This window comes from Bufo bufo, chromosome 6 (genome assembly GCF_905171765.1).
Source record: "Bufo bufo chromosome 6, aBufBuf1.1, whole genome shotgun sequence".
NCBI classification, from domain to species: domain Eukaryota; kingdom Metazoa; phylum Chordata; class Amphibia; order Anura; family Bufonidae; genus Bufo; species Bufo bufo.
Window position 1 is genome coordinate 41,206,281 of NC_053394.1, and position 25,103 is coordinate 41,231,383.

A 25,103-nucleotide genomic window follows, 5' to 3' on the forward strand; every position below is an offset into this window, starting at 1 on the left:
CCCCCTGTCCTATATGAGCCCCCCCGTCCTATATGAGCCCCCCTGTCCTATATGAGCCCCCCCCCCGTCCTATATGAGAGCCCCCGTCCTATATGAGCCCCCCCCTGTCCTATATGAGCCCCCCCCCTGTCCTATATGAGCCCCCCCCTGTCCTATATGAGCCCCCCCCTGTCCTATATGAGCCCCCCGTCCTATATGAGCCCCCCCCCCCTGTCCTATATGAGCCCCCCCCCCCTGTCCTATATGAGCCCCCCCCCCCTGTCCTATATGAGCCCCCCCCCTGTCCTATATGAGCCCCCCCGTCCTATATGAGCCCCCCTGTCCTATATGAGCCCCCCCCCCCCGTCCTATATGAGAGCCCCCGTCCTATATGAGCCCCCCCCTGTCCTATATGAGCCCCCCCCCTGTCCTATATGAGCCCCCCCCTGTCCTATATGAGCCCCCCGTCCTATATGAGCCCCCCCCCCCTGTCCTATATGAGCCCCCCCCTGTCCTATATGAGCCCGCCCCCCCTGTCCTATATGAGCCCCCCCCTGTCCTATATGAGCCCCCCCCTGTCCTATATGAGGCCCCCCCCCCCCATGTCTACCACATACCTGTAAGTTCTGTTAGGTGCTTGGCTTTGGCTGTGGCTGCCGGCTGGGGCTCCGCCTCCTTCCTCTCTCTGCCTGTGCGGCAGCTGCATCACGCTCCAGCAGCCACTGGTCTGCTCTGGTAAAGAGACAGGCAGGCCAGGCAGCAGAGCGGCCCCGGGCCCCGCCCCCTCCTCACTCTCTCTTTCTATAGTCCGGACCATGACTTTATGTTACAGGGCCGGCGGGCGGCGACGGCAACAAAATATAGGGGGCCCAAGTAAAATCCAAGTAAAATGCTGCTTGGGCCCCCCAGGAGCAACTGGGCCCGGGGCAGCTGCCCCTTTTGCCCTGCGGTAAAGACGGCCCTGGCCACGGTGTATGTCCGCCATGAACACATCTGCAGCGTCCAGCCGCGGCAGAGACTACAGATGTTTCTGCTGTGGAATATGCGAAGGATTTTGACTTTTGTGTGAACGTAGCCTTACACTGACATATTCTGCCTTCCCCAATCCACACAAGTAGAAAAATGCATGTCATCTACTTAGTCAGTGTTATGGTCCCGTATGTGCCCACAGTGCAGAGAACCCAAGGGCTGGGTATTAACAATGGCCAGCTTGTCAATGATGAAACACGGGGGCAGTTTAGGGGTGTCTGTAAGGAGCTGCCAGGTCTGTAAGGAGCTGCAAAATCTGTAACCCAACTTTCCCAGTCTAAGGCTACTTTCACACTCGCGTTTTGCGCGGATCCGTCTTGTATCTGCACAGACTGATCCGCATGAATAATGCAAACGCTTGTATCCATTAATAACGGATCCGTTTGCATTATTCATTAAAAAAAAAGAGTCTAAGTCAAAACGGATCCGTCTTGACTTACATTAAAAGCCAAAGGGGGACGGATCCGTTTTCAGTTGCACCATATCGTGTCAGTGAAAAAACGGATCCGTCACCGTTGACTTACATTGTAAGTCTTGACGGATCCGTTTGGCTCCGCATCGTCAGGCGGACACCAAAACGCTGCAAGCTGCGTTTTTAAGTGACTGTCTAAAAAACGTAACGGAGACCAAACGCAGCCAAAGTGATGCATTCTGAACGGATCCTTATCCATTCAGAATGCATTGGGTCTTAACTGATCCGTTTTGGGCCGCTTGTGAGAGCCCTGAAACGGATCTCACAAGCGGACCCATAAACGCCAGTGTGAAAGTAGCCTAAGCAGCAATCTCCAAACGTGTCACCACGGAGCTGTAACCCAGCTTTCCCAGTCTCAACTGTAGTCTTAAGTATCTTCTGTAACCCAGCTTTCCCAGTATCCGCAGCAGTCTCGCTACATAACTGATTGCACTGACCCGAGCAGTAGGAAAGCTGGTTCACATCTCAGTAGTTGGTGTGGGCATCCGAAAACGTTCTGCAAGCATGGTGGATCCAGGTAACTAGTAGGAGGAGGTGGGCAGTAGTCTATTGTGAGAAGCCCTAAATTTGGACACATTCTGGGGAGATGTTTTGCTGTAATGGAATCACCACCCCTCAATCCTCTTGGTCTCACTGCTGGTTTATTACCGAAATCCCTTGTGCACACAATTTGTTAGAATGTTTAGGAATAGCCATGAGCCGTTTCTGATGTGACATACCGCTTTCTGCACCGTCTGTGGATGCACTGATCAGCGCATGCACAGAAGAGGATGCCTGTGGGCACTACCGATGCTGCAAGTTGCACCAAACTTGTCAGAATGGCACACACAGAATAATTTCTTATTACGATAACAATACCTTATGGTTGATTGAATTCGCACTAATATTTTGTGCAAAAAAAACTGCAGCAGACTGGTAACAAATTTGGGGTTTTCATATCCAAAAGACATGATAAATTCGATGCGTTCAATGAAGTCCACTTTTTTGGCACAATCTCCCTGATAATTCTGGCATATTGTGCCTAATTACAGGATTATATTATTCACTATTAATCTCACCAGCTTGTCCGTATCATTAGCTGGCTGAACATGACAGAGCATTAGAGGCTGACCTAGGGGCTCGCCGGGTGCATTTATAATGCAGCCTAATGTCCAGTAATGGCATATTAACACCGCGCTCTGCTAATTTGTCTTCCCCCAGCCCGACTGTATTTTCCGAAGGTGTTATTTTATTTGTATTTGTCATAAAAGGCGCCGTATATGCCGAGCATCTGTTGCTAAATATGACGGCATCTTTGCCAGGCAGCACATTCCAATATTTGGGTTGGTGTCTGCACACACAGATGGGTATTTTAATGAGCAGCGCTTTTTTTTTTTTTTTTCCTTTCGTAACGGTAAACAATGGAGTCCAGCAGCAGATCCTCCACTCCCATGCAGGTCCATTAAATACTAATATAACAGAGGAATATCTCACAAGTCTCAATTAGGATTAGTCGTGTCACCGGTGGACGTCACTTTACCTCGGTCTCAATTTTTAAGCATTGACAAAAAAGCGGCATTAAAGCTACACATGTCCGATGTTATCTTCATAATGTTTTCCTAATCTCTACTTGGCGAAGGCCCTGCCAGCGATGATGGAGTGCCCCTACCACTGTCTGCTTACAGCGTATCAATTAATCAGCAAGTGACAGCGTGCAAAACCATGCAAAGCTCCACAGCCGAGCGAGGCTTCATCCTGACTCAGATCGGACAAACTGTATTGCAACTTGCTTAATTTTACTTATTTCCCCAAATTTGTACATATGATATATTTTTATTTTATTCATTTTGCAAGAATTTACGTTTTTTGGACTTATCAGGGTTATCCCATGATTAATGTAAAAACATTTGATATCATCTAGTACACGCATGCCTAACCTGCAGCCCTCCAGCTGTTGCAAAACTACAACTTCCAGCATGCCTGGATAGCTACAGCTGGGAGTAATAGTTTTGCAACAGCTGGAGGGCCGCAGGTTGAGCATCCCTGATCTAGTACATGACAATCTCTTTCTTACAAACTTAGAACCACCCCTGTACCTCACATGGATCAAGAGATCTCCCCATTCCTTTCTCCAATTGCTCTGCTAGATTTATTTCAAGATGGCAGCTTAGGGAGTGTGTCCTTTCTCAGGGGTCGTGTCCTTTCTACTGCAGTTGGTGGCAGTTGAAGGATGGAACTGGGCACTTGCTTCCGTCTCAGTGAGCAGGACATAGAAATTAGGAAAAGAGCAAACAGCAGGTGGCGCTATACAGGTAGCTTTCAGTGAATATCTCAGTGGCTGTACAAAATTTTTAATTACATGCAATTACAGAAGTATTCAGACCCAGGTGCTGGTTTGAAAAATGTAGAATATATTTTGTGGGACAACCCCTTTGATGTAAAATATGAAAATTGCACATCGTATTGTACATGGCAATCTCTTTCTAAGGGCTCATGCACCGGCCGTGTGCACCCCGCATCACAGATGCGGACCCGTTCACTTGAATGGGTCCGCAATCCGGGAGATGTGGTGCGGAACGGAGGCACGGATCAGAAACACTACAGAGTACTTCCGTCGGTTTTCTGTCCGTGCCTCCGCACTGCAAAAAAGTAGTGCATGCAAGTGAATGGGTCCACGATCCGCATGAGGCTGCCCCACGGTCGGTGCCCGTGCATTGCGCACCGTCGTGTGCATGAGCCCTAACAAAGCTAGAACCAGCCCTGTACCTCACATGGATCCAGAGATCTCCCTATTCATTGCTCGCTCTGCTAGATTCTCTTCAGGCTGGGAGCTCAGGGGCGTGTCCTTTCTTGGGAGGTGCGAACTTTCTGCTGCAATCTCTCCCATGGAACTGAGCTTGTGCGTCCACCTTAGCACGTTGGCGCTATAAAGATAGATTTTATTGAATAACTTGTGGCTATACAAAATTTTTCAGTATTCAGATCCAGGTGCTGGTTTGAAAAATTAAACCCCTTCATGACACAGCTGTTTTTTGGGTTTTTTCCTCACTGCCTTCTGACAGCCTTTTTTAGTTTTTCCATCGACATGCAGTGCATTGTGCTGTTTCCGTTATTGTGTTACACCCTGCCTAATAGGAGTATTAAGTACATCAGGGACCCTCACTATCATTTTGTAATTGCGTTGCGGAGGTCACTAAGGGAGACCCCGTCCTCTTTTTCTGTCGTTCAGATGCTGCGGGTGTTATTGATTGTGGGAACTGAGAGGTTATACAGCCAGGATCAGAGCCATCTTCAATCCGAGGAGCTGCATGTAGGAGTCATGTGTATACCACAGCCAGGGTCTGCTGTGTATGGAGCACACTCCTGAGCCCGATCTATACATCCTCTGCTGATATCCACAGTGCATGTACGGCTGATGTCAGAAAGAGGTTACCGATGCAACAAAAATCTCTCACGGACTTTGACTTTTTTTTTTTACTTTTTCTTTACAGCTACACTTTTTAACAGTTAGTGACAGTATTCCTGCTGGTATGTGGTCAGTGTCGATGGAGGGATTAATATCATTATACATTGTAGACTTGCATGTTTATCAATAGGGATGAGCGAATTGACTTTGGATGAAACATCCGAAGTCGATTTGCATAAAACTTCGTTGTAATACTGTGCGGAGCAGTTGCTCCATACAGTATAAGAATGTATTGGCTCCGATGAGCCGAAGTTATTGCTTTGCGAAGTCTAGCGAGACTTTGCGCAATAACTTCATAAATTAATTTGTACTGTAAAAAAACATTTCCTGAACTCTGGTTTGGTTCCAAGTGGTACCTTGGATTCGCTAAGCAATAACTTCGGCTCATCGGAACCAATACATTCTAATACTGTACGGAGCTCCTGCTCCCTACAGTATTAGAACAAAGTTTTATGCAAATCGATTCGCTCATCCCTAGTTATCAATTAATATGCTTGGATGAATCTGTGGATAGCACTTAATGGTAATTAATTCATGTTATTACAGTCTGCGGACTATTCTATTGTTTAGGGTGGTGATGGGGCAGGACTGCATGCCTATAATTTACCTTTAAGTCTAGAATTCTTTATAGGGTGGGGGCTTTCCTTGCTAACAGATAAAGCCTGTGAGTCCTGCTTTCCCCACTCCCTCATAGAGAAAGCTTGCGAGTCCTGCTCTCTTACCCCACTCATAGAGAAAGCTTGCGAGTCCTGCTCTCTTACCCCACTCATAGAGAAAGCTTGTGAGTCCTGCTTCCTCTGCCCACTCAAAGAGAAAAACTCCAAATCCTGCTTCCCCCCCATACTCATACAGAAAGCGTGAGTCCTGCTTCCCCCACCTACCCATAGAGAGAGCCTGTGAGTCCTGCTTCCCCCACCTACCCATAGAGAGAGCCTGTGAGTCCTGCTTCTCCCGCCTACCCATAGAGAGAGCCTGTGAGTCCTGCTTCTCCCGCCTACCCATAGAGAGAGCCTGTGAGTCCTGCTTCCCCCGCCTACCCATAGAGAGAGCCTGTGAGTCCTGCTTCCCCCACCTACCCATAGAGAGAGCCTGTGAGTCCTGCTTCCCCCACCTACCCATAGAGAGAGCCTGTGAGTCCTGCTTCCCCCACCTACCCATAGAGAGAGCCTGTGAGTCCTGCTTCCCCCACCTACCCATAAAGAGAGCCTGTGAGTCCTGCTTCCCCCACCTACCCATAAAGAGAGCCTGTGAGTCCTGCTTCCCCCACCTACCCATAAAGAGAGCCTGTGAGTCCTGCTTCCCCCACCTACCCATAAAGAGAGCCTGTGAGTCCTGCTTCCCCCACCTACCGATAGAGAGAGCCTGTGAGTCCTGCTTCCCCTGCCCACACACAGTGAGCTGTCAGTCAATCTGCATGGTCTTTTTCTGTGATTCCTGGTAGCATTTCAGCAGCCCTAAACAAGAAAACATTAAAATAATAGCCATATATCCCCACCTCAGTTTTTCCTGCTCTGTCTCATACCTTCTTCAGATAGACCTGCCATAGCCACTTTCTCTCTCCCACTTCAGAGGATGCTGTGCTTCTATGAAGTTGGTAGGGAAAACCCAGTTCCAGGATTTCATAGTATTTTCTCCAGTTCCCCACAATGTACCGAAGATAACTAAAATACAATTTCAGCTCTGCTACATCTGTGCCATGAAAACGGTTCCATGTTTACAGTAATATCTGCTGCATATGTACATACAGAGAATTACGGAAATGTTTTCTTCCCTTTAGTCTTACAGCATTGATGATAGACGGGGGAATCGGCCCAGATCTATGGTTAGATCGTTTACTATGCCTTCACAATCCAGGCCTTTATCAGTTGTCTCTGTGTCCTCTGTGTCGTCAGACAGCACACCTTCAAGACCTGGCTCTGATGGGTATGTTATATTTTACATTTATTCATGATGTGCTTTTTGAGCTTCTCCTAACTGCTGATTTTGCTTCGGGAAGCCACAGCCGTATTATGACACAAACTGCCCCGTTGTATGTTTATAGGTATGTGAAAGTACAGTGACTCTTTTTAAATATGTTCATTTATTAGAGAATGGTGTAAATAGCAAATTTCTAAATCACTTCATTTAAAAAATATGCTTGCATCCACCTGAAAACAAAGCGGTGAAGTCATGGCCACTAGGGGTCTCACTTCCTGCTAATTTACAATCTGCTGCTGGTTGTCGGGCCAGATCTGTCCCTGTAACAGACACAGAAGATGGCAGAAAGGAATCGGGGGGGGGGGCGGGCGTTCGGTGTTAGAGCTAGCTGAGATCCTGAGCTTGATAAAATAACTGCTTCTACACTGCTTCTGAAGATCACAGGAGCATCCTGTGTGTCTGTAAGTCTGATTTTCACCACATTATCTGCTCTGTGAGCTCCGGAGCTGAAAACAAACATAGTGGGAAGTAAGGTAAAAGACGTTACAGCAGTTCAGTGTGAACATCCCCTGCTGCTGAGAGAAATGCATCTAGCTGTGCTGTTTAAGGGGCATAGTTAGGCTGAAAAAGACATTAGAGAAACACAAAAAGACCTGTTTTTTCACAGTTATGATTGTACAAAGAAGCACAGCCATTATGCAATTTTTTTTTTTTCCTCGAAAACTCAGGTACGCTTTAAAGAATGACATTATTGCATCGGGGTAAGTTTATGAATACAGCCAGTACATTTTCCACTGCAGAGAACAGTGGCAAATCCTCTGCTGGTCTGTTCTATTGTTGTCTCTTAACCAGCTGAGTGATGAGGCTTAGGCGGTCTTTTTGTTCTACTACAGACATAGCAGAGGGGAGGCTTCTGCTGCAGCCAGTTGTCTTATAGCCACACACAGGCCAATGAGGAGGAGGATATGGCTGCGCTCCTGGGACACAGGACGACTTCTTTATATATTTCTCAGTTTTAACTGTAATAAAAAAATAAGAAGAAGAAATGAAAGGAGGATTTTTTTTTGTGTTCCTTTAATTGCTTCTACAGCCGGCACAGCGCTGTGAGGGTTGGCTAACATAATTGCTGACCATATGTATTTTCACATGCCAAATCCTCTGTATTTGCTTATGTATTTGAGTCATCTGCTTGCAATATGCAAATCGGACCTCTTTATGTTCCATGGTCGCAGATAACACGTCAGTAAGACCCTAGGATTGGGAGCTTAGTGCTGGTTCCAGTCATACAGATGGCTACTGACATTTCTGGAGGTCAAAATATTTGCCCCAGCTGTTTGTCACAGTTCTGCAGGCAAATATACACTCCTCGGTGTGGCCGAGGCATGATACAGTCGGCTTAGATTAGTAAGCGCAAGGTGTTTTTTTTTTTTTTTTTTTGCATATTTGCAGTGTTTAGATTCTCTCCCGGCATGCCTAATATTGGACTGTCTGCTGCTTGGCACCTCTCCCAGCGCTCGTCAGTTTCCGTGAACTCAGCAGACAGGGTTTAAGAAATTGACAGTGGCGTATTACCAAATGGCTTGAGAATACAAGAGCGTGTGTATGCTAAAGCGGCGCTGTGCTCTGATGGGTCACATCAAAGAGCAGAAATGATATCTGCAAATCCTACAAACTAGTGATGGAGCTCATAGTGTAGCTTCAGAGTCACTGGGGATCAAGCATCACTAAGGCTCTGTCCACAAATACCCGGTTATCCCAGCCCATTGGTCTTAAAGGGCATCAGTGCCTTTGCTTTATATACTCAGCACCATACATGCTTCCAGCAAAGCCCGTTCACATATTGTAGATTTATAAAAGGGATTGTGCAAGATCATTATAGGGCATCTGTCAGCAGGTTTGTACCTATGACACTGGCTGACCTGTTACATGTGCGCTTGGCAGCTGAAGGCATCTGTGTTGGTCCCATGTTCATATGTGCTCGCATTGCTGAGAAAAATGATGTTTTAATATATGCTAATGAGCCTCTAGGAGCAACGGGGGCGTTGCCATTACACCTAGAGGCTCTGCTCTCTCTGCAACTGCCGCGCCCTCTGCACTTTGATTGACAAGGCCAGGCGTGATGATGTTTACACTGCCTGGTCCTCTCAATCGAAGTGGAGAGGGCTTAGCAGTTGCAGAGAGAGCAGAGCCTCTAGGTGTAATGGCAACGCCCCTGTTGCTCCTAGAGGCTCATTTGCATATATTAAAACATCACTTTTCTCAGCAATGTGGACACATATGAACATGGAACCAACACAGATGCCTTCAGCTGCCAAGCGCACATGTAACAGGTCAGCCAGTGTCATAGGTACAAAACTGCTGACAGATGCCCTTTAAAAGGGTCTCATCTTTTGTATCCAGAAACGGCAGCACTCTCATCCATAGGCTGTGTCTGGTATTGCAGCTCAACTCTATTCAAGTAATTTGGGATAAGCGACACTGATAAATAACGCACTCTGCATACATAATTGTAAAAAAATTAAGATACTTTATTATAATGCACGATTAAAAAAATGAATATAAGGTATTGACACACACCAGAGATGAAGCACCAAATACGTGGTCATAAATGGCACAATAATAGCAGCAGGATACAATCAAGTAAAGCAGGACATACATCCAAATTGATATACAAAACTGCACACACAAGTAATACATACCCAGTATGGCGCCTAAAAACGACCCCTAGGTGTTGTGTACAGTGCAGAGCAGCCCATAGAAATAGCTATCTGCCCAGATCCTCTGCAGCAGCATGACCGTTTAGCTGAGAAGAATTCTTCTGCAGAGCATGTAAGAATGAACTAGATTTTCAGCTGCCAGAGGGGGAAGGAGACTGATTCTGTTTAGAGCCACTCCCCAGGTCTGGTCCGATTAGCAGCAGCACCGAGGAGGAGACAAGAAAGAAGAAAATAGATGATTACGGTATTTTCTTATTCTAGAAACATTGTAAATGACATTAGAACAGCTATTCACAGACTTTCTGGATATACAAAATGATTCATGGGATAACGCCCTTATTGTCTGTAGGTAACAGTAAGCAATACAATAACTGAACTTTTATTTCACGCTGCAGTTATGTCGGGTAGACATCTCTGATAGAAATGAATAGTGATTTGAACCCGTGTGCCTCCTTATTGTTTGTAAAGACCATTTTCATCCAATTGACAGATTCAGCAGGGAAATGTCATCAGATTTTCACGTTGTCTAAAAATTCTCATGAATGTTTTTGTTTGTCTGTCATATCTGTGAATGCGCCCCGCAGGCCTGAAAATAACCAGCAACAGGATGAAAATAAAAACCCTTTCGTCTACATGTAAAGCTGACATTGGGGTGAGCTGTAACTACAGCCAAACCCTTCCTACAATCCTCTGAATACTTAGCGGAGCAGTCGGATCCCCTCTTTGACTAAATGCTTGAATTCCTCATAAAATTATACAGCTTGAGCATCTTTTCTTCCTACCGTGCATTGCACTATTCCTCTCTTATTCCTCCTGCAAACGAATGGATAAATTGACAACTGCGTGTTACCATTCCCATTATCAATAGGGTTTGTCCTTACATAGCCAAGCTGGACACTTTCTGAATGTGCAGAGACACACCCTATTGGCAGGGGGTCATTTGCAGGAGTAATAACAGAGGAACGGCACAGTAAAGAGTTCTGAGAAAGCTTGCTTCAGAATTGTAATTTCATTTGGGATGCAAGTATTTACTAAACCGTGCCTGGAGAGGTCATAGGTGCTCTTTAATTGCACCTTCCTCTCCTGTAGAGATCCGGTGAAATGCACTCCTATAATCACCGGTATAAACATATACAACACTATAGCATGCCTCACCACCCCTAAAGGCTGATGTGGCACCATAGGGGTTAACTGCATTGCACTTAAGAGTTTGTTGACCACAGGAAATGCGTCGGGTCCTCAAGGATTAATTGAAGCGTTCCTCTCTTCTAGCTTTGTTCTTGAACCACTTTTGCCAAAGAAGATGCATTATCGTTCTCAAGATAAATTGGACAGAGATGATCTCGATAAGGACAGAAAAGAGAAAAAGAAGGAGAAGAGGAATAGCAAGCACCAGGAGATATTTGATAAGGAATTTAAAACGGCCGACATTGCAGCTCAGCAGTCCGAAGCTGTTATACTGTCGGAAACAGTAAGTTGTGTCCCAGCGCGGAAGCCGTATGAGATGTCGCATATAGAAACCTGTAGATTATTGTTTCTTAGCCTTTCTTGGGTAAAAAGTTCTTGCCACCAGATTCTTTAAAGTAAATGGCCATCCTGCAATCGTATTCATGTTTTTACATTTTAAAATCCTGTGCTGATTAATACACATTATTCCGGAATATCTGTTTAGCTATCAGAACTCCATTTTTTTTCAGATGCAGAGCTCCAAATTCCCTGTATAAGCACACAGGCTCACATTCACAAACCCCTCTCGTCCAGTTTTCTGTGTCAAAAAGCTGCAAATTTTTACACAAGTCTTGCACCCCCGCTTGCCACTTTTTAAAAAAGTAGAAGGTACAGCCGGCCAGAGGTGGACAGACTTAGGCCTCATGCACACGACCGTTGTGTGCATCCGTGGCCGTTTTCCGTTTTTTTTTCGCGGACCTATTGACTTTCAATGGGTCCGTGGAAAAATCGGAAAATGCACCGTTTTGCAGCCGCATCCGTGATCCGTCTTTCCTGTCCGTCAAAAAAATATGACCTGTCCTATTTTTTTGACGGACAACGGTTCACGGACCCATTCAAGTCAATGGGTCCGTGAAAGAACACGGATGCACACAAGATTGGCATCCGCCTCCGTGATCCGTGGCCGTAGGTTACTTTTTATACAGACGGATCTGAAGATCCGTCTGCATAAAAGCTTTTTCAGAGATGAGTTTTCACTTTGTGAAAACTCAAATTCGACAGTATATTCTAACACAGAGGCGTTCCCATAGTGATGGGGACGCTTCTAGTTAGAATATACTGAGAACTGTGTACATGACTGCCCCCTGCTGCCTGCCCCCCCCCTGTAGTTAACACATTGGTGGCCAGTGCGGCCGCCCCCCCCGTAGTTAACTCATTGGTGGCCAGTGGGCCCCCCTCCCTCCCCTGTAGATAACTCTTTGTTGTCCAGTGCGGCCGGCCCTTCCTCCCTCCCCTGTAGTTAACTCGTTGGTGGCCAGTGGGCCCTCCCTCCCCCTCCTAATTAAAAGCTCCCCCTCTATCATTGGTGGCAGCGGAGAGTACCGATCGGAGTCCCAGTTTAATCGCTGGGCCTCCGATCGGTAACCATGGCAACCAGGACGCTACTGTAGTCCCGGTTGCCATGGTTACTTAGCAATTTGTAGAAGCATTATACTTACCTGCGAGACTTTGTTGTCTGTGTCCGGCCGGGAGCTCCTCCTACTGGTAAGTGACAGATCATTAAGCAATGCGCCGCACAGACCTGTCACTTACCAGTAGGAGGAGCTCCCGGCCGGACACAGACATCGCAGCCTCGCAGGTAAGTATAATGCTTCTACAAATTGCTAAGTAACCATGGCAACCGGGACTGCAGTAGCGTCCTGGTTGCCATGGTTACCGATCTGAGCCCCAGCGATTAAACTGGGACTCCGATCGGTACTCTCCGCTGCCACCAATGATAGGGGGGGGGAGATTTCAATTAGGAGGGGGAAGGAGGAGGGAGGGCCCACTGGCCACCAACGAGTTAACTACAGGGGAGGGAGGGGGGGCCCACTAGCCACCAATGAGTTAACTACAGGGGAGGGAGGGGGGCCGGCCGCACTGGCCACCAATGAGTTAAAAACAGGGGGGGGGGGGGGGCTGCCCCCTGCTGCCTGGCAGCACCTGCCAGGCAGCAGGGGGCAGTCATGTACACAGTTCTTTTGGTATATTCTAACCTGAAGCATCCCCATCACCATGGGAACGCCTCTGTGTTAGAATATACTGTCGGATTTGAGTTTCACGATCTAACTCATAACCGACAGTATATTCTAACATAGAGGCGTTCCCATGGTGATGGGGACGCTTCAAGTTAAAATATACCATCGGATTGGAGAAAACTCTGATGGTATAAAAGGGACTCCTGACTTTACATTGAAAGTCAATGGGGGACGGATCCGTTTGCAATTGCACCATATTGTGTCAACGTCAAACGGATCCGTCCCCATTGACTTGCATTGTAATTCAGGACGGATCCGTTTGGCTCCGCACGGCCAGGCGGACACCAAAACGACTGTTTTTTCATGTCCGTGGATCCTCCAAAAATCAAGGAAGACCCACGGATGAAAAAACGATCACGGACCAACGGAACCCTGTTTTGCGGACCATGAAAAAATACGGTCGTGTGCATGAGGCCTTAAAAAAATATCCAACCTGTCAGTGTTCCACGGTTTCCTTAAAGCGGTTATCCCATGACTTATGTAAAAAATTAAAAACATCATACAGTACATGACAACCTTTTTCTAACAAAGCTAGAACCAGCCCTGTACCTCACATGGGTCCAGACATCTCCCCATTCATTGCTCTACTAGATTTATATCAAGCTGAATTTTCTGAAAGCTCAGGGGGAGTGTCTATTGTGCTGCAGCTAAGGGGGCGTGTCTCAGCTCTCCCTATCACAGCTCAGGAGGCGTGTCTCAGCTCTCCCTATCACAGCTCAGGAGGCAGTTGACGGATGAAACTGAGCATGTGCGGCCTTCTTAATGAGCAGGACAAAGAAATTAAGTGGCGCTATACAGATACATTTTATTGAATAGCTCAGTGGTTATACAAAATTACATGCAATTACAAAAGTATTCAGATCCAGGGGCTGGTTTGAAAACTGTAGAATAATTTTCGTGGGACAACCCCTTTAACTCCTGATAGCGGTGAAATGGAGCTTTGCAAACAGAGTAGCACATCAAGCTAGGCTGTCTCCATAACTCGTGTGTTACGGTAACGGCGGAACGGTACCCCTCGGCGGTTTCCGTATCTCCGCCTTCCCTGGTTGGTGCCTACTGTGGTTATTCCCCTCTTGGCCATGAAAGGCTGAGATGGTAAAACACCACCAATAAATATCTCCCAATGTTACACAATAAATTTCTGTCTGTCGCCACTAGAGGGAGCCTGCTGCATGTTTTACTTTATACATTATATACATTAAACTTAAAGGGAGTCTGTCACCAGATTGTGACCTTATAGACCGCTTACATAGCGCTCTAGCATAGCAGTCTATGATTCTAATGGTACCTTTGATGTTTTCTTGGGAAGTTCCCCCAAGGCAAAAACTGACTTTTATTCATATGTAAATTAGGGCTCGCAAGTGCCCAGGGGCGGTGTTCACCTCGTTGGTGCCCAGGCTGTTCTGCCTATTTTCGTCATATCCCCGCCCCAGCCTCTTCCTCTGCCTGCCCCGCTCTTCCTTTGCGTCCTCCTTCTCTGCAGCTAGATCCGGCGCCTGCGGTATCCATTGCTTGGCCGGGGCATGCGCACTGCGATGCCCATTGTGGGTGTCTCTGGTCCGCCTCCTCGCCGCTGTTTCTCGCTGCATGCCCCGGCCAAGCAATGGATACCGCAGGCGCCGGATCTAGCTGCAGAGAAGGAGGACGCAAAGGAAGAGCGGGGCGGGCAGAGGAAGAGGCTGGGGCGGGGATATGACGAAAAGAGGCAGAACAGCCTGGGCACCAAAGAGGTGAACGCCGCCCTGGGCACTTGCGAGCCCTAATTTACATATGAATGAAAGTCCGTTTTTGCCTTGGGGGAACTTCACAAGAAAACATCAAAGGTACCATTAGAATCATAGACTGCTATGCTAGAGACCTATGTATGCGGTCTATAAGGTCAAAATCTGGTGACAGACTCCCTTTAAAATAATATGCAGTAAGCTCCTGAGCTCCCTCTAGTGGTGGCCACAGGGGCACAGAATTTTATCATTTAACTCATGTCATAGAGAAACAATAAAAACTAAAGAGTTGCCCCAGTTGTACAACCTCAATCCATGTGCCATATAAGACAAAAATGACAACATGCAGGGGGTGTATACTGTAATAGCTGGAGCTGAGGGCTGCTGCAGAGAGCATCTCCTGTCTGTGTAATAAATGGGTGTCCAGACCTGCCACGGTCACTGGGGCAGCTCAGATGTTGTCCACTTCAGTTTCCCTACGGAAAGTATCAGGTCTCTCTAACCAAGGGATGACCAACCTGCGGCTCTCCAGCTGTTGTAAAACTAAAATTCCCACCATGCCCTGCTGTAGGCTGATAGCTGTAGGCAGTCTGGGCATGCTGGGAATTGTAGTTTTGCAACATCTGGAGAGCCACATGTTGGCCATCCCTGCTCTAACCCAATGCATGTCTTCCTGTATTGATGTAACAGAGGTAGCCCACATCCAGAAGGTTATGGTATCATAGGATGTTCTGCGTTGGCTTTTCATTTTTATTCTTTTGGATTCTGTTTTGGGGACATTATTGGGCATAGATGGAGAGGTGAAGGGGAAGCAAAGCAGGCTGATTGTAATGGAATTGTAGCTCTTTAAAGGCACTTTTCTGGCTTCCATGTTTTCCTAACTCCATCATCCATGCCCCATTTCTCTTTTAGATAAGCCCCTTAAGACCCCAGAGACCGAAGAGTCAAGTTCTCAATACTGTTGTTGGCGACAGAAGATTCTCCGTTTCCCCAAGTCAAACGTCTACCCAGCAGCCTCCACCGGTCACCCCTAGAAGTAAGCTGACCTTCAGCCACCCAATAGGTAAGACACTTTGCACATTGTATTCCCTTCTATGTCTATGTGGTGAGATTGCCCGGTGCCATCCAGGTCTCTGTGTTTCCTGTCAATATCACTGAATTTGGGTTTAATCACTTGGGGCAGATTTGTTGCGGAAGTTTCTGCGATTCTCCCATTCGTCTGAATAGGATTTACAGAAATCTCTACACGTGCTGCAGAAACGGTCCCCGATTAACGGAAGGGATTTTCTGCTGAATAGTCACCTACTAGTATAAGAACTCGCTATAGATAAGAATGCAGATTAGCTTGTGTCAACCAAATCCGAGAACCCTCCAAAAGGAAGCGCGGCCTGTCTGCAGACAGCTGTTCAGGATTCTTGCCTCAGAAGGGGTTGTCTTTAAGATTCGGATAAGGGTCTGGTTTTGTTTCCCCACAAACAGCACCGCTCTTGCTTTTTGTTCTGTCTGTGGTACTGCAGCTTCATTATGGTAAAGTGAATGAGAATAAGCTGCTGTTCCAGACGCAGGCCATGCACCAGATTTGCGTGGTTTTAACCCCTTAGTGACCACTAATACGCCTTTTTACTGACGTAAACAAAGGGGTTTTTAGCTAAACGGCTTTAATCAATCATTACATGTACTTAAAATGGTGCATTAAAAGCTATAACTTGTCCTGCAAAAAATAAAACACAAAAGTTATAGCTCTTGGAATGCAATTTAAAAAAAATGTGTGTGGTCACAAAGGGGTTAATGGGCCAGCACCTTTTAACGGGGTCTTGGGCGAGGTTCTGACAGTTGTCATCTCAGCTATTCTTCATCTTTATTTTAGGGACAAACCCAATAGGATTCATTATAGATCCAGTATATGAGGCTCAGCCACAAGTCACAATCCATTAACTTTTCCCATCAGTTTCTCTTTTGATGTTGTGTCTTACTGGCTGTATCCTAAAACGCTATGAGGCAGTCACTTTCTGGTGAGCGGAGCCGCATTCGGCCTGGGTGATGCAATCGACATGCAGGCGGTTTTTCCTCGGCCAACCATGGTCGTGTGAATCGGCCCTTAGAAGACAGGGTCTGCTTTCTTTTAGAAACATTGCCGCTCTTGTGCATGTAATGTGTTGCAGCTCGCCCCCTGTGGGAGGAGCAGAATCGAGTTGCAATACCGGACACAGCCCATTGACCGGACACGGACCCTTTCTCCCTAGCTCCTCTTCTGCCGTCTCAGACTTCTTGATGCAGACGGTGCATTTGGTAGCCCAAGGCACTTCCTGCTGCTCTTGGATTCGCCAACCTTGCTCACGTGAACAGTGCTGGCCAATCCAAGAGCAAGTAGGGAGTGTCTCGGGCTACCAGTACTCCGTGTGCATCAGTCTGAGAAGCAGTGCCGCCTTCTCGGACGGCAGAAGAGGAGCAGATCTGCATCAAACTGTGTTCTGTTTGTTCCCCAGTTCATCAGAATTTTTTTCTATGAGCCCGAGGGTCGCTCAGCTAAGGTTGCTGCCTATTTCTGATAACAACTTGCAGAACTAAGAATGCAGCTCCTGGAGTATGATACGTATAATTGTAATTGGCCCATTTCATACATGATATGCCTCCAGTGTCTGATAGGTGCGGGTCCCTGCGGCTATCTCTAGAGCCCACAAAGTGAAGGAGAGTGGACCGCGCGTCTGCCCTCCATTTTTTTCCTATGGGACTGACGAAAAGTTTCAGAAGTCCCATAGAAATGATTGAAGAGCACATGTGCAAGCACAGCCACCACTCCATTCACTTCTGTGGGGCTGAGGGGAATATATTTTATTTTTAATATTTTCAGCAGTCCCATAGAAATTAATGGAGGGCAGCCGCGAATGCTCTCCATCACTTTGTGGGCTTCTTTTCTAGAGATAGGTGCAGGTTACAGAGATGGGACCTGCACCTATCAGGCATCCTAGTGATAATGTATGTAATAGGCCACCCCTTTAAAGCTTCAGCGATTATTCCCAGTGTGCAATCCTTACAGAAGCTGCAGCCACTGAATTTCCAGTCAGTGAACCGGTGATATTACTGGGCCGTTGATGACTCCTTTCATTTAGAAGATTGACCTTACGCGTGTATTCCTTGTATCTCCAGGCATGGAACAAAATGGCGTCAATGCTGCTGAACCAATGGATATCCCTCCACCGCTACCACTCAAAAGTAGCACTGGAGACTATGGCAATGTCATGGATTACCAGGACTTCATCCCGCCTGCTACACCCCCTCCTCCACCCCACAGGGTAAGCAAATTGCTGCTTAAAAAGAGTGAAATGCCGGAAGTACTTGACTGGTTTTACAAGTGCTTCATCTATAAATGTGGTCGATTTGTAAAGCGCTGTTCCATCTACTCTGAACATACATTAAGTGGTGCAAGAAACATTCATGAATGGTATTAGAGAGACAATAAAAAGCTCTCATCAGAAGTGTGCATAGATTTCATATTCTGCAGGGGGATCATTCTCCTGCCCTCATTAGCGCCCCCTTGTGTTATACTGTCTGACCTGTCATATTCTGCAGGGGGATCATTCTCCTGCCCTCATTAGCGCCCCCTTGTGTTATACTGTCTGACCTGTCATATTCTGCAGGGGGATCATTCTCCTGCCCTCATTAGCGCCCCCTTGTGTTATACTGTCTGACCTGTCATATTCTGCAGGGGGAGCATTCTCCTGCCCTCATTAGCGCCCCCTTGTGTTATACTGTCTGACCTGTCATATTCTGCAGGGGGATCATTCTCCTGCCCTCATTAGCACCCCCTTGTGTTATACAGTCTGACCTGTCATATTCTGCAGGGGGATCATTCTCCTGCCCTCATTAGCGCCCCCTTGTGTTATACTGTCTGACCTGTCATATTCTGCAGGGGGAGCATTCTCCTGCCCTCATTAGCGCCCCTTGTGTTATACTGAGTGTCTGACCTGTCATATTCTGCAGGGGGAGCATTCTCCTGCCCTCATTAGCGCCCCCTTGTGTTATACTGTCTGACCTGTCATATTCTGCAGGGGGATCATTCTCCTGCCCTCATTAGCGCCCCCTTGTGTTATACAGTCTTACCTGTCATTCTGCAGGGGGATCATTCTCCTGCCCTCATTAGCACCCCCTTGTGTTATACTGTCTGACCTGTCATATTCTGCAGGGGGAGCATTCTCCTGCCCTCATTAGCGCCCCCTTGTGTTATACAGTCTGACCTGTCATTCTGCAGGGGGATCATTCTCCTGCCCTCATTAGCGCCCCCTTGTGTTATACTGTCTGACCTGTCATATTCTGCAGGGGGATCATTCTCCTGCCCTCATTAGCGCCCCCTTGTGTTATACTGTCTGACCTGTCATATTCTGCAGGGGGAGCATTCTCCTGCCCTCATTAGCACCCCCTTGTGTTATACTGTCTGACCTGTCATATTCTGCAGGGGGATCATTCTCCTGCCCTCATTAGCGCCCCCTTGTGTTATACTGTCTGACCTGTCATATTCTGCAGGGGGATCATTCTCCTGCCCTCATTAGCGCCCCCTTGTGTTATACAGTCTGACCTGTCATTCTGCAGGGGGATCATTCTCCTGCCCTCATTAGCGCCCCCTTGTGTTATACTGTCTGACCTGTCATATTCTGCAGGGGGATCATTCTCCTGCCCTCATTAGCGCCCCCTTGTGTTATACTGTCTGACCTGTCATTCTGCAGGGGGATCATTCTCCTGCCCTCATTAGCGCCCCCTTGTGTTATACTGTCTGACCTGTCATATTCTGCAGGGGGATCATTCTCCTGCCCTCATTAGCGCCCCCTTGTGTTATACTGTCTGACTTGTCATATTCTGCAGGGGGATCATTCTCCTGCCCTCATTAGCGCCCCCTTGTGTTATACTGTCTGACCTGTCATATTCTGCAGGGGGATCATTCTCCTGCCCTCATTAGCGCCCCCTTGTGTTATACTGTCTGACCTGTCATATTCTGCAGGGGGAGCATTCTCCTGCCCTCATTAGCGCCCCCTTGTGTTATACTGTCTGACCTGTCATATTCTGCAGGGGGATCATTCTCCTGCCCTCATTAGCGCCCCCTTGTGTTATACTGTCTGACCTGTCATATTCTGCAGGGGGAGCATTCTCCTGCCCTCATTAGCGCCCCCTTGTGTTATACAGTCTGACCTGTCATTCTGCAGGGGGATCATTCTCCTGCCCTCATTAGCGCCCCCTTGTGTTATACTGTCTGACCTGTCATATTCTGCAGGGGGATCATTCTCCTGCCCTCATTAGCGCCCCCTTGTGTTATACTGTCTGACCTGTCATATTCTGCAGGGGGATCATTCTCCTGCCCTCATTAGCGCCCCCTTGTGTTATACTGTCTGACCTGTCATATTCTGCAGGGGGAGCATTCTCCTGCCCTCATTAGCGCCCCCTTGTGTTATACTGTCTGACCTGTCATATTCTGCAGGGGGATCATTCTCCTGCCCTCATTAGCGCCCCCTTGTGTTATACAGTCTGACTTGTCATATTCTGCAGGGGGATCATTCTCCTGCCCTCATTAGCGCCCCCTTGTGTTATACAGTCTGACTTGTCATATTCTGCAGGGGATCATTCTCCTGCCCTCATTAGCGCCCCCTTGTGTTATACTGTCTGACCTGTCATATTCTGCAGGGGGATCATTCTCCTGCCCTCATTAGCGCCCCCTTGTGTTATACTGTCTGACCTGTCATATTCTGCAGGGGGATCATTCTCCTGCCCTCATTAGCGCCCCCTTGTGTTATACATTGTCTGACTTGTCAAAGTGGCAGCTGCTCTGAGCACATTTCTGTCATACAGAAGCTCTAGTCACTTATAGTGGAGTCTGTTTACTACACTGCCCAATAGCTATCTGATTTATCTAGTTCACTTTACTGTCTACATTAGTATGAGTTCCCCCTCCTAATCATCGAGGTCCGGGGTTTCAGCCACAACCATTACAAACACTCTATCACGCAGCCATGCAGTTTCCGACGACGTACATTGGTACTACTATGGGTTGCACTGAAGAGCTCCTTGACTAAACATGGCACTGTTGTAGGATGCCACCATTGCCACAAGTCAGTTCCTGAAATATCTGCTAGATGTGCCCTGGGCTATTATTGTGAAGTGGAAGGGTCTAGCAGTAACCACAGCTGTAGACCACACAAGATTAGTGTTCAGCGAACTGGTTTCAAGTTCGGCGTACAAGGTTCGGGTTATCTCAGAATTCAGTTATGGATTCCGCTACCACAGACCATAAGTTATGGTCCGTGGTAGCAGAATCCGAAATTTAATTCCTAGATGACCTGAACTTGAATCCAGAAGTTCACTCAACACTACACAAGATCACAAAGCGAGGCTGCCGAGGGCCGTGGAGCATCTCTTACTACAGAAAGCCAAAACCTCCTCTGGTAGTGACATCAGCACAAGAACAGTGTGTCAGGAGCTCCATGAAATGGTTTCCCATGGTCCAGCAGCTGGAACGGGATGTCCACAAGCTCAGGTGAGGTGGTCAGGTGTCCACACACTTCTGGCCATATAGCTCCTATCTATGTATCTCCTCTTCTCTGTATCTCTATGTAATTAATATCTAGCCATCATCATATACATACAAATTACCAATTAGGTGGCGTATTTTGTGTTTGGCTCTGGCTACACGTAAGTGGCGGTCTTGTAGACACGTCCATACAGTGATTACTAAGGATTCACAGAGGTTGTTCCTCTATTTTCTTGGATACGAAGCCAAACTAGAGGATAGTGGAAGGACAGATTGCTGCTGTGATGGAGAATCGCCTTTTACATAAGGTTCTCATCTCCCCTGAGGTGTGTGCGAGTCAGTGAATTTGCTTAGAATAGGGTCTAATTTGAACTGGCAGACCGCTTGTACATGAAGGGGAAGCATCCCTACACATAACAAGACACCGAAGATGGAGACCACATCTATGATGCACAGAGAAGATCCCCGAGTAGCTAAATCAGGATGATTATGGCTTTCACACATCTATGTCTTGTCTTCATCATACACAGATATACTGCTTCTCTTTTAAAGGGACAGTCTCTATTGTGACCCAAACCCTCGTCGGTCCTGAAACGTCCCTGTTCTGTAGCTGATTGTTAGATCTGCTGTAAAAGGTTTGTCTAGGGTTAATGCTATATATACACATACATACATACTGTGCATGCATTTAGCTGTAGAATCTTAGCTGACTCTGGTACCGAGCCCCAAATCCACCGCATGGACACAGTTAAAGCTAACCCGTCAGAAGCATTTTGCGCTCCAAATCGCCACCACTTGCTTTTTGGCTTTTGTGCTTTCTTTGTGGATAATAGGTAATTTGTGCCAAATCAAGTGACACCGTAATCTTGTACCCTCATAAGCTTTACATAAGATGAAGGTTGGCTTAACTTGCCGATTTCTTTGGAAAGAAAGATCTAAATAAAGTGTGTGTAGGTCTCCTGACTTCATGCCTGACCCTTTAAAGTGAATGTGTCCTCAAAAAATTATCTGTTTTAAATCAGGTTTTTAGAATTTTTTCATGCTCCTTTCTTCATGTTAAAAAAGTAACTATTTTTTTTAGAAGTTTTAGTGATTTTAATTTTGATTTTCCAATCAAATCGAGCAGTGGGCCACTAGGTCTAAAATACGTCAAGACTTCCTGTTCTTTGAGAGAAGCCACATGGGCCATAGACGCAATGGGCAAGAGCTGACTTTATAGACATTTCTATGGTAGAATTTTCTAGGCATGTTCTGTGACCCCTGTGCAAAGGTCAGCAGGGAGTAGATACGCTGTGATATCACCTGTTGTGATTGGTGGATCCTGTGTTATCTATACAGAGGTGATATCCATCATAATCCTGTCTGTGAGGATAATGAGATGACTGCTAAAAAGTAATCTGTACAGAATAGGAAGTCTTGACATTTTATTAGGCCAGTGTAAACATTGCACGATTTTAGGTATTTTTTAAAAATATAGATATGGCATGGAAAATGAAAACAAAAATCACAAAAAATTCAAAAAAATTTATAAAAACAATTGACATAAAAACATGATTTAAACTATAGAAAATTTTCTGATTACACATTCCTTTTAACCCCATTCACGATAAGCTGCTGCTGCTGCCATATTCCATTCTACCCAATGGGGGGGGAACACAGCAAATCTGCGCAGAGTCAGGAGAAACGGCAGTCGCCAGATCGAGCATCCGGACAGCATTTACCCAATGTGTGTGGCCAGCTATAGTCTCTATATCTATATATTTTCCATTATGTGTTGATATTAATTTTTACATTTTTGTTTTCAGCACCTGCCACCTCCATTACCCAGCAAGACACCACCTCCACCCCCTCCAAAGACCACGAGGAAGCAGGCATCTGTGGACTCCGGGATCATGCAGTAGAACACGTGCCACCTTCACAACATACGGCTCACTGCAGTTATTGATTCAGTATTTACCTCATTTGAGCCACAGTGTTTTTCCTTTTTTCCTTTTTGTGCAATCACCGTAGATGAAAGTCATTTAGATTAAGCAAAAAGATATAAAAAAAAATACAAAAAAACAAACCATTGAGCTACTGAGCTGTGGATACTAATTTATGTAGTAAAATACTAAGCAAGCAATTTACATACAGGATTGGGAAAAAAAGCAAATAAAATGTATTGTAATTGTCTGAGGCATTGCTAATGATGTCTGCTGGTTCCTGTTTCATCATCTTGTACAGAAATTTGTATATATGACAGTTATTTTTTTTTCTTTTCTTTTTTGTTTTCTTTTTAGGTTGTTTTAATTTTTTATCATACTCGTTTTTATTGTAGTAGATTGTTTCCATTGCCTTCTCACACCTATGCATTTCCTATCAGTGACTACTGCTGAGCGCCCAGAGATAGCTCAGCTCTGCTGACCCGTGCCAATGGATACCTATAATCATGTGTAGATCTGTCACCTAACCATAACGACGCTACTTCCTGTATATGTATTATTCTGCCATTCCATTTTATAATCGCCCTGTAGATTTTTCTTATATATATATATAATTGACTAAAAAAATAAAATAAAAGCAGTGTTTTGAAAATAAACGGAAATGTAAAAAATTGTGTTGGCGTCTTTTATATAAAAGAGTCTCTTACCTCAGGCCATTCATAGTGGGACGAAGGATAGGGCAGGGTAGGCAGCTGGGGGGACGTTTCATACTCGCCTCTGATTTTAAAAATACACTGGCGTAAGATGCATCAAATGTAATAGTTTTGGTGTATCTTGGGAGATCTGTGAGCCAGAAATGGAATGTCTGCTAGCTAGGAGCTGGCATCAATTTCTGGTGTTATTTTTGTAGTATTAAATTTGTCAGGCCTCGTTGAGCCTTCATAATGCTTGAGACTACCACAGAGAACTAACGGCTTCCCCGATCTCGGCAAGGGGGAGCCGTTCAGCGCAGCACTCCCAGAGAAAGCTGTCTCAGATGCCATGACCAGGATTGGAATCATCACCGATCCCAGTCATTGAAGCCAGCCTCCGCTGAGTATGGAGCAGACTTAGCACGTGAGCTGGCGCCTGACTCCTTACAGCGCACCATGACCTAACTGTACATTGTGGTGCATGTAAGGTTAAAGATACACTTGTGTCCACTGAGTTGTGTGCCAGCTATATAACTTGAAAAAAGAAATTCAAAATGTACAATTAAAAAATTACATTTTTAAGAGGGTTTTTTCCAATTTTAATAAGATTATTAAGGGTTTTATTTATTTTGTGCACTTACATAGTGCTGACATATTCCGTGGTGCTTTACTGACATCATCACTCGCTGTCCCCAATGGAGCTCACAATGTAAGTTCCCTACCAGAATGTTTTTGGAGTGTGGGAGGAAATTGGAGTACCTGGAGGAAAACCCACAAAACACGGGGAGAACATACAAACTCCATGTAGATGTTGTCCTTGGTCAGATTTGAACCTAGGACTCCTGCTAACAACTTATCCATCATAAAGCACATTTCTATGGTACATTTACATATTTCTTTGGTAATATTTTTTTTGTTTTCCATGTCACTATATTTTTAAAAAAATCCTGTAGTTTTTGTGCTGGCCACTAGGCCTAAAATATGTTAAGACATAGTAGACAAGAGGGGACCTCCTTGAATTAGGACTACTGAAAAGTTACCTATTCAGAACAGGAAGTCTCGACATATTATTAGGTCTGGTGGTCAATGAGAAAACTGCACACATTTATTTTTATTTTTTTAATATAGTGACCATCGTAGCTGTGGAACACAGGGAAGGATGTAGTCTAGGTGGTTTGGCGAGATCTCTTTTTAGGAATCATTTCACATCAGGCAGGGTTACAACGACATTTAACATCTGTTATAAAGCTGGAGGCAGATAATATAGGACAGGGATCAGCAACCTTTGGCACTCCAGGTGTGGTAAAACTATGACTCCCAGCATGCACATTTGCTTGGCTCTCAGAACTCCAATAGAAGTGAATAGAGCATGCTGGGAGTTGTAGTTTCACAACAGCTGGAGTGCCGGAGGTTGCTGACCCCTGATATAGGATTTACCACTGGCAGGTAA

At 46.1% G+C, this 25,103-nt stretch overlaps 1 protein-coding gene across 1 annotated transcript in view; it reads left to right on the forward strand.

The window, feature by feature from the left end:
* DOCK1 (dedicator of cytokinesis 1) overlaps positions 1–23,178 on the forward strand; it is a 397,349-nt gene extending 374,171 nt beyond the window's left edge. The window contains exons 48-52 of the mRNA XM_040438894.1: positions 6,703–6,848; positions 10,832–11,030; positions 15,438–15,588; positions 17,673–17,818; positions 22,845–23,178. Coding sequence (XP_040294828.1) covers positions 6,703–6,848; positions 10,832–11,030; positions 15,438–15,588; positions 17,673–17,818; positions 22,845–22,940 — 738 coding nt within the window. The 3' untranslated portion in view covers positions 22,941–23,178. The remainder of the gene's footprint in view (positions 1–6,702; positions 6,849–10,831; positions 11,031–15,437; positions 15,589–17,672; positions 17,819–22,844) is intronic.
* The last annotated feature ends 1,925 nt before the right edge of the window (positions 23,179–25,103 follow it).